Source organism: Vipera berus, assembly GCF_964194415.1.
Source record: "Vipera berus genome assembly, chromosome: 5".
NCBI lineage: Eukaryota > Metazoa > Chordata > Lepidosauria > Squamata > Viperidae > Vipera > Vipera berus.
The window spans coordinates 22,174,710-22,184,959 of NC_138207.1; the positions used below are offsets into that span (position 1 = coordinate 22,174,710).

Consider the following 10,250-nt stretch of genomic DNA (forward strand, 5'->3'; position numbering starts at 1 on the left):
ACGACAAAGAGATACAAATGACGTACCGGCACCGCCCACCCCAGGCAACCGTTAACGGTTATCTCGCGGTGAAACGCATCGCAGCCTCCCCCCTCCCCCCCCCCGCTCCCGCCTCGATCCTTTCCTTTTTGAACAAAACCTACCGAAAACTTGGATTGGCTCGAGGACGTTGGCTTCTTTCGGCGCGTGCGCAGCAGCGAAGCGGCCGGCCGTTTCTTCTCTCTCTCTCTCTCTTTTTTTCCTCCTGTCGATTCTGATTGGAGGCTGCTGGAGGAGCATCGGTAGAGGAGGCCGCCGATGCCGTCTCCGGTGAGGGAAGCCCGTTTGCCGCGGCAGGAGAAGTTTGAGGGAAAACGGGCGGCCCGCTGGCGGTTCAGGAATCCGGCGGGAGGCTGAGGTGAACTTCGACGACGGCGGCGGCGGCGGCGGGGGGGGGGGAAGAATCGGCGCCGTGCCTGTTCGCTTAAAATAACCAAGCGAGGAAGGGGTTCAGGCCCTGGCCGTTACTGCTTTGGGGGCCCTCAGTGGCCTGTGAGCGGAGAGGGACGGAGGGGAAAGTTCGAGCTTACGCTAGTTTGGTGGAGCAGTGGGCTAATGCCTCCTTAAGTAACACCAGCTGCCTGCAATTAGTGCAGGTTCGAGTCCCACCAGGCTCAAGGTGGACTCAGCCTTCCATCCTTCCGAGGTAGGTAAAATGAGGACCCAGATTGTTGGGGGCAATTAAGCTGACTTTGTAATAATGCCGCTTGGGGTGTGTGTGAAAGCCCTAATAAGCAGGCATATACATAGAATGAAGGCTACTGCTAAGCTTGTAAGCCGCCCTGAGTCTTCGGAGAAGGGCGGGATATAAATGGAATTAAAATAAAATAAATTAGTGCAGGTTCGCGTCCCACCAGGCTCAAGGTGGACTCAGCTTTCCATCCTTCCGAGGTAGGTAAAATGAGGACCCAGATTGTTGGGGGCAATTAAGCTGACTTTGTAATAATGCCGCTTGGGGGTGTGTGTGTGAAAGCCCTAAGAAGCAGGCATATACATAGAATGAAGGCTACTGCTAAGCTTGTAAGCCGCCCTGAGACTTCGGAGAAGGGCGGGATATAAATGGAATTAAAATAAATAAATAAAACTTCGTTTGCGAGGGGGAGGTTTATCGGACTGCTCGTATCTTTTCGAGTAGAGCTGGAAGGGACGAAAACCTTCGTTTTCTGCAGCTGACAGCTTCCTTAAGAGCAGGGATTGTCAGCACCCTGGTTCTTGGGTGCTCACCGCTGATCTCCTCTCGCCCTGTGTTGAGTTTTTCTTCTGGTGATCTTCACGGTCATCTCTGTCCCTTTAGGCAAGAGCAGGGGTCTTCAAACTTGGCCCTTTTGTGACTTGTGGACTTCAACTCCCAGAATTCCTCAGCCAGCCATGCTGGCTGAGGAATTCTGGGAGTTGAAGTCCACAAGTCACAAAAGGGCCAAGTTTGAAGACCCCTGGGCAAGAGGCTCTTGTAGTGGGAGGCTTTTGCCTCGTGTGTCACGTAAGTGGAGAAGAGGCCATCCCAGCAGGTGTAACTCGTAAGTTACACTTTTCCTTTGTCCTTTTCCTTTCCTCCTTTGGTTTTTAATGTGGGATTAGTTATCGGTTCGGGTTTCTCTGGCTGGTTCGTGGCCAACTGGATGAATTCAGAAAAGTCGCAAGCGGCTTAGATCGTCCTCGGCTTACAACCACAACTGAGCCCAAACTTTCCATGGCTAAAGCAAGGCAATTAAATGAGTTTTGCTCCATTTTATAGCCTTTGTTGTCACAGCTTTTAAGCGAATTGCTGCAGTTGTTAAGTGAATCGGATCCTTAAACAAATCTGGCTTCTCCCATTCGCTTTGCTTGTTGGAAGCCAGCTGGGAAGGTTACCAGTGGTGATCACATGACCCCAGGGTGGGACAACTGTCATAAATACATGCCAGTTGCCAAGCATCCAAGTTTTGTTCATGTGATCGTGGGGATGCTGCAATGGTCACATGTTTGAAAATTGTCATAGTTCCCTTTTTTCAGTGCCATTGTAATTTTAAATAGTTACTAAACAAATGGTTGTAAGTTGAGGACTGCCTATAGTTTTTCTCTACCAGTGCTAGTTTTCTATCTGTCAGCCTTCAAAATGTATAGCTGTTCCAGTTGGATCTTCCACTATCTGCATTGTTGGCCATCACCAATTAACAGTGGTCATACACTGATAAATCTGTTAATAAATCAGATGAAGCTTAGTTAGGGAATATAAAAACAGCTTTCCTTAGTCTTCTGTTTTTACAACATATGGTTGTTTATTTGGTTCATTTGGTCATTGTTTGTCATTTTGGGAGTTGTAGTCAAACGTTTGGATGCTTGGGGATGGACACTGAGGACTGCTGGTAAAGATGCTGGCCTAGAAACCATGGGACTGAGTTCTAGTCTCACTTTAGGCATGAAAGTTGGCTGGGTGACTTTGGGTTAATCACTCACTCTCAACTGAACCCACCTCACAGGGTAGTGGGGGAGTGAAGTGGGAAGGGGAAGGAGAGAGAAAGAATAGATTGGAACTAGAATTGAATTCTTTATTGGCCAAGTGTGATTGGACACACAAGGAATTGTCTCCAGTGCATAAGCTCTCAATGTACATATAAGCAATAAAATCATTATTTTAATCGTAAAAAACATCATAAATCACAAGATACAACACTCAGTGATGGTCTTAGGATACTAGATAAGCAAGATAAATCCTATTAGGATACTAAATAAAACAATCTAAATTATAAGATACAAGCAACAAAGTTATAGTAATAAGAAAATAAGGAATAGGTAATAGGAAGAATGAGAAGGATAATAGTAATACAGCCCTACTGGGTAGTTTATATATATTTGCTTCCTTGAGTTACTTATAAAGCAATAAAGGATAAAAATCTAATAAATTATTTAAAAATAATACAAGGCCTCCAGATTACTTTTTCCTTCCTTTGAAGAGTCTTTCCATTAAAATATGCCGGTAAGAGGGGGAAAATCTAGAAAAGAGGAAATACTTTTGCATAGTACCCAGTCTTTATTTCCAAAATGATTTTTTAAAAAACATGATATACAGTAAGACTATTTTACAATATCGGGGGTAAACAATTCCCAGGTGTCACACACAGTATAACTTTTAAATGCAAAAAGAGTCTTTTTTTTCCTTTGTGGAACATTAACACTTAACTTCTGAAAAGAAGGTGGATCTCAGGCATTTGTCTTTGGCCTCTTCCTCTTATTCCTCTTTGATCTAGAGTTTGGTGTATCCTTGCCTTTTAGTGAATCTCAAAACATGGGGATGCATTGGTAGTAGTATTCACTTAGGAAGAGGCATGTTACTTTATATATTACAATTTCCCTCAAACTTTCTTCCCTCGTGGAAAGATAATATGGGAAGGTTATATTATATTAAATGATTGTATCATTTCTTGAAATGTTACATTGAATTTTATGACAGACAGGTGATCAAATTGTAGTTTTACATGAAATTAAGCTTAATAAAATTAATATTCTAGTGATGAGCGCCTGTTAACTCGTTCCAGCTTCTGCCAACCTAGCAGTTCAAAAGCACGTAAAAATGCAAGTAGAAAAATAGGGACCACTACAGTGGGAAGGTAACAGCGTTCCATGCGCCTTTGGCGTCTAGTCATGTCAGCCACATGACCATGGAGACATCCTCGGACAAGCGCGGGCTCTTCGGCTTTGAAACGGAGATGAGCACCGGCCCCTAGAGTCGGAAACGACTAGCACGCATGTGCGGGGGAACCTTTACCTTTTAATCTTGAGTAGAATACCGTGTTTCTCTGAAAGTAAGACCTACACCAACAATAAGCCCTAGCTCGATTTTCGGGTGTGGGCCTAATAGCCCTATTCCAAAAATAAGCCCTAGTTTTGGGGTGAGGCACACACCTAAAAATCAAGCTGGGGTGGGGGGGTGGAGCTGCCCCACCCACCCCGCACCCACTTTCCTTGGAGCCAGGCCTCTCCTTGCCGGACCACTTTTTCTTCTGAGGCCTCTTCTACAGCAAGGCCTGCATTTCTCAGTCACAGGGCTTTCCGGAAGGCCTGCACAGCCAAGAACCAAGCTGTGGATCCAATCCATAGCTTGGTTCTGCAAGACCTCAGCAGCTGAGCACTGGAAAGGCCTGACTGCAAAATGCAGGCCCGAATGCAGCTGCAGAACTTCGGCCCCAGAAGAAGTGGACCGGCTGGGTGGGGCTATCTGTGCCAGAGGTGAGGTAAAGCCTACCCCAAAATTAAGACCTGGTGCCTCTTGGAGGCAAAAAATAAAAATAAGACTCAGTCTTATTTTTGGGGAAACACGGTAGTACAATGTCACTTTCATTTTCGGTTAAGGGAATGTTTCCATAAGTAAATGCTTAATGGCACCCATGTCTCAGAGATGATTAATCTCTTAAAGTACTCTGAAATGAGTTTTTTTCCCCTAGTCTTGGAGACTATAGATAGGGAAAAATGTTATTTGATTTCTTTGAAAACCCAGAGTATCTTTCATCTGGACTCTCTTTTACATAAATCCTGAATTTAGGACAACTTGCCATGGCCAACCCATCACGGCCAACTCACTGTGGGACTACTCTCCATGGCCAACTTGCTGTGGGACAAGAGTTACACTAATATCAAAAAAAATGGTGGAAAAGAATCATTAAAGAAAAAAATGCCAGATAAGGGACAAAGTGAAATGTGAATGACGGAAATTAAAATAATGTTTTAATTATTTTAATTAAATTGAATTGTTTAATTGGTGAGTTGGCCATGGTGAGTGGCAAGTTGACTGCGGCAAATTGATCGTGGCAAAATGGCCAGTGAGTTGGCTGTGGCAAATTGTCCCATTCCATCAAACCTTTTGGTGAGGATGTGTTGCCAGTTACTCCAAAATGTTTATCATCGGCCATCTGTCAGGAGTGTCGTGTGATAAATATTTGCTATGGCCCTTTCATCACTTGTGAACAATAAATGCCTTGAAAATTGTTAGGATGAAGATCAGCAAAGATTAATGTATGTTCTCTGAGAAGGCTCAGTGCTATGAAACCTGTTTACTTCTGTTTGAAAATCCTTGTTGTCTTGCTTAAGAGTTTACTGTGTGCAGCTCTAGCTGTAATGTGTAGGTGTGGACAGAATAGCTTTTCCAAAATAAAGTTATAGGACACTTGAAAGCTCTATTACAATTGGCCCAATATAACTGCCTTTCTCTAAAATATGTACAGTTCTCGAAACAATCACTTTTGCTTTATGAATAAGTGAACAATGCTTAATTACAAAAATCAATCTATAAGAATGGTAGATACTTTTGTCCAGCTTCTCATCCCAATGTTGCCAAAAAGCAACCTCAGGTTGGATCTGGAGTGCTGCTCCTTAATTACTTGAGCAACTGGATTTCAGAGGCATTGTTCTCTATTGGTGGAAGATAAAAAACAACTTTTGTTTTTGTGATATTAATAACTCAGGCTTTATAGATTTTTATCTGTTTTTATAGTGGCAGTTTTATCTATTGTTTTTGTTCTCTGAAGCATTAGACTATACCAGGGGTTGGCAACCGGAAAAAGGAAAAGAGCCACTCAGAACCGGTTCCATCACACAAACAAAAAAGTGGGAGCAGCAAAAAGTACGCGCGCGTGCGTCCACTCACGCGCATGCGCAAAAAACATTTTGCGCATGCGCAAAATGGGAGGCACCTGTGCGGCGGTGGGTCTCCCCTTTGGAGAGGTGTGCGCCGTCCCATCCGGAGACCTGCCGCGTTCGTCAAATGGGGCCAGGCCGGCGCGCGCAGGGGGGAGGGGGCGACGGGGGCTTTTGTCCTAAGAACAGCGGCTCTCCAGGGCAACCCTGTGGGCCAGAACTAGGCCCATTGTGGACCAGATCTGGCCCGAGGGCCGTTGTGTTTGACATGTCTGGTCTGGATACTACAGGCAAATTTGACATTAGAGATAAATAGTAATTAGGTTAATATCTTACACCAAAGAGATAAAGTGGGAATTAATATGTATTATTTATTGTGTTGGCTAATTCTGCTTGTATTTTTTTAAAGATCTGCATTTAAATCATGTAATAGCTAATTTCTTTGAACTATCAGAATTTTAATATTTTTTTAACCATTGTACATTTCTATCTTTTTTTTAATTTTAGGAAATGCATTATTTTGAAGAGGAATTAACTTGTTCTATTTGCTACAGTATATTTGATGATCCTCGTGTACTGCCATGTTCACATACGTTTTGTAGAAATTGTTTGGAAAGTATTCTTCAGATATCAAGCAATTTTTCCATATGGCGACCTCTAAGGCTTCCTCTGAAGTGTCCCAACTGTAGAAGTATTGTTGAAATTCCTCCCTCTGGTACAGACTCTTTGCCTGTAAACTTTGCATTAAAGGCTATTATTGAAAAGTATCAACAAGAGGATCATCCTGAAGTTGCTACCTGCAATGAACATTATAGACAGCCGTTAAATATTTACTGTCTGCTGGACAGAAAGCTTCTGTGTGGCCATTGTCTTACAATAGGAAAACATCATGGCCATCCTATAGATGATCTACAAAGTGCCTACATGAAAGAAAAAGAAACTCCTGGAAGACTCCTTGAGCAGTTGACAGACAAACATTGGAGTGAAGTTTGTTTGCTTATTCAGAATCTTGAAGAACAGAAAGCTCAATGTGGGAGCATTGTTCAGGAGGATAAAAAAACAGTTTTGCAATATTTTAAGAGACTCGGGGATGCCCTTGATCAGAAAAAACAAGCTTTACTTGCAGCTCTGGATGATGTAAATATGCAGATTGAGACAGAATATGAACCTCTCATAGAAATGTTGAAAGGAATACGAGAAGAACAACTTGAACTAATGTCACTGAGTACATCATTTCAGGAGGAAGAGTCTCCTCTTCATTTTCTGGAGAAAGTTGAGGAAATACGTCAGCGTGTTAAATCTTTGAGGGAAAAACCATTACCAATGATTAAGCCATTTGAAATCCACCCTCGAATAGGACAGGTGTTAAAAGATGTGTGGAGCAAAAGTGAACTTAACCAGATTAACAAAATTCTCATTCCCAAAATAAAGCTAATTTCAAAGCAAAAAGTCTATACCCAGGATTGTGACAATGAGACTAGACCAGCTAAAAAATCCTTCTGGCCCTTAAGTCCTTTGGCAATTATATTAATTTCTTTTATTTTTCTTACTGTTGCTTTTAGCCAACATATATTAACATTCATAACTGAAATAGTTTTTCCATATATTTTTGATACCTTGCAGATAATTTATCAAGATTTAAGTAAAAGATTGCACATAGCAGTGGAAAATACTATGATACACCCTTAATTTAATTGAATAATATTTTTGCTTTTGATAGCAACTTTTTGCCCTGTTAAGAAAATTATCTGAATTCTAATGGATTTAATTTTAGCTTGATGTTAAATTAAGGTTTAATTGATATCAATGTCAGTGTGTCAGAGGATGAAATTACCTAGCATAGCAAATAGGCGAGTAACAGCCTGTACTATTTGGATAAATATTCAATTCTGTTCTCAACATGCATGCAGGGGTAATCTCTGGCCAACAGAAGATCATGTAAAAATTGTGTGATGAGAATCAAGGTTTGTTTTTTTTGTTTGCAGTTACATTATCAACCACTAAGAACACTTCCACCAACAGTGATAGGGCAAGATATTTGCATATAAACAGAGAGCAAACCCCATTCACTTCTAGCAATAATGGTGTTACCACCATAGTTGTGTAATGAAATGTATGCAAAACAAGTTTAGATGTTACCAGGGACCTTACAGTTCAACTTTAAGCTACAAATATTCTCTTCTTTTGGGATCAAAGTAGAGTTTGACTTGACTTGATGGTTTACTCCGGTCACATCTTTGTTGTCTTCACATGCATAGTTTTTATACACTATACATTAATGCTAATTATTAGTGCTAATTATCCTAAAACTTTATTTTAAATTGCTTTTCCTGTTAGGAATAAATATTGGAGACTAAATATTTTAAAGTGTTTCCTTATGAAAAAAGGAAAGTTAGATGAAACATCTAACAATTTCTACTCAGTTCTAATATTTCAAATAGCATGCCTAAGAAAAATAAAATATTTTTATTAACTCCCTTAATTATAGAGGTTATCTTGATGAGTGGGGAAACAAGTTATATTTCTAGTCTTAACATTTAAAATTTATATTACATCATCTCAGCTTTCATAAAGCTTACAATTTTTTAATGATCAGCATTTGCAATAAATCTCCCAGGGGTTCTAGTTTTAGTTTCACAAAGATTTGAGCCTGACACTTCAAACGAGCATTATAGTTCTTTTAACAATGATCTTATAACTGCTTCCTATTTTACATACATATTTCACTGAGGCCTTCATTTTTCTTGAAGACAGTAGAATATTAAATAGTGAGTGAACTTTCCATGAAATAAATCTGGCATTACCTGACAGAATTATCATAAATTGCCAGAAGAGTTTTCATGCTTTTTAAAATGAAATTATGTTGGATTAATGAACTGATCCTGGCAATTTTCAGTTTATGCAAATGGCAGTGAAAATGATTAAATGGCCAAAATAGCAGAGCCTATCAGCTTCTTCAGAATAGTTTGTGGAGTTTAACGAATTTTCAATAAAGACTTGTTTAACATGCTTTCTTGTTGCAAAAACAGATGTTTAGCTGTTACCACATAAAATGAGATTACTAAAAAGGAATAAATGTAAACTATAAATGTGGTTTCAGAGTAAATATTGTCATCATCCTTGACTGTAGTTGGTTCAACATAAACATACAGCACAAGAGCCTGGTAGAAAATATATTTTAAATAATGTAGTCTCTTTTCTGTTAGTCATACCATATATGGTTTATAGCCGCCGCATGGTGATCAGGGAGGTTTTTTTGGAATTTGTAATCTCCATCCTCAGTATTGGTTCTCATTCATATTTTTAAAATTTTAAATTTGTATGGGTTTTGCAAGTTTCAGAATTTGTACTTTTAATAAAATAATTTCATTTAGCTATAATTGCATTAATTTATTTCTGAAGCTGTTTTAAATGTGTAGAAAAATAAACTGTTCTTGGGTAAGACAGAGATTGTAACTGATGAGAAACATTGTATCTTTTCAATATGCATGTTTGTTCTCCACGTTAGATTTAAATGCAAATATCACTTGTGATTTGCTTTAATGTGGTCACAATTCATAGTTTTGAGACAGATACATTTTATTTATTTTACTGAATTTGGATGCTGCCCAATTCCAGGGAAATGGATCCTCTTCAAAGAAAAATAAATATAACTTGATAAATTTTAAACAACAAATGTAGCCTAAAGTGCACCTTGTAGCAGGGGCACGAGGAATCTATAAATGTGCTTACTATTAAACTTTGACAGTTGCAGACAGTACAAATGAGAGAAAAGGTTTTTTTAGTGATCTATTTATCCCATAATTCAATATGAACCTCTTAAGTCCTTATGCTATGTTTTGTCTTTACAATGCATATCATAGAAATCAGGAACACTGCTGTGACAGGATCACTAATCCTGCCAGCAAAAAACTCCAGAATACAGGAATCCTTAGAATGTCTTAAAAGTTTCAAGAATGGAATTGATGTAATAGGTCCTTCAATCCTGCAGAAGGGATCAACTACTGCTAATCCAAAATTTCTATAGTAAAGAAGTTGCTACTTCACAATAATGGAATCTCTGAATCTCAGCTTGCGTGCACCTAATCATCCCCTTTGTCCAATTGCAAATCAAACTAACTGCAAAGGGCAGATTTAAAAATTGTCTTCTGTGATAGAAGTTTAAAACTGGTACAAGTACAAAAACGAAGGGTTTCATCTGACGCTGCCAGGAAAACAATTCAGATAAGGCTCAGAATTTCTTGTGAGAGCTACAATTGGTCACGTTTTATCCTAAGAACGCTGGCTGTGAACCAACAGAAGCCTGCCTAGCAATAGACTACTGTTTACATTCAGAACTCTGAAAGGGCCAGGGGTTAAGTGTGGAAAGAGCAAGTAACTCATCCATCTGCCCATCATACTCGACTGTGTCCAGTACTTAATTTGATGTCCAGATCTGATGGTTCTCATTCCCACTTATTGATATAGAGCAGACATGTCAAACACAAGGCCCGGGGGCCAGATCCGGCCCGCGAAGTGGTTTCATGTGGCCCGCAAAGCCATCCTGGAAACAGTGAGGGAATGGCCCCCACTGCCTTGGCCCTGGCCCAGAGACCCTCAGA

General features: G+C 40.2%; 1 protein-coding gene across 3 annotated transcripts; it reads left to right on the top strand.

Annotated features, from left to right (window-relative positions):
* The first annotated feature begins 252 nt into the window (after positions 1-252).
* On the top strand, positions 253-9,105 carry TRIM59 (tripartite motif containing 59). Of its 3 annotated transcripts, none has more exons than XM_081328709.1 (2): positions 253-397; positions 6,157-9,105. In XM_081328709.1, the coding sequence occupies exon 2, from the start codon at positions 6,160-6,162 to the stop codon at positions 7,336-7,338; it is 1,179 nt and encodes a 392-aa protein (XP_081184835.1). In that variant the 5' UTR covers positions 253-397; positions 6,157-6,159; the 3' UTR covers positions 7,339-9,105. The 3 variants fall into 3 exon arrangements, with proteins under 3 accessions (XP_081184835.1, XP_081184834.1, XP_081184836.1); XM_081328708.1 differs by having other exon boundaries at positions 286-309; XM_081328710.1 differs by lacking the exon at positions 253-397 and adding an exon at positions 850-930.
* Positions 9,106-10,250: the final 1,145 nt, after the last annotated feature.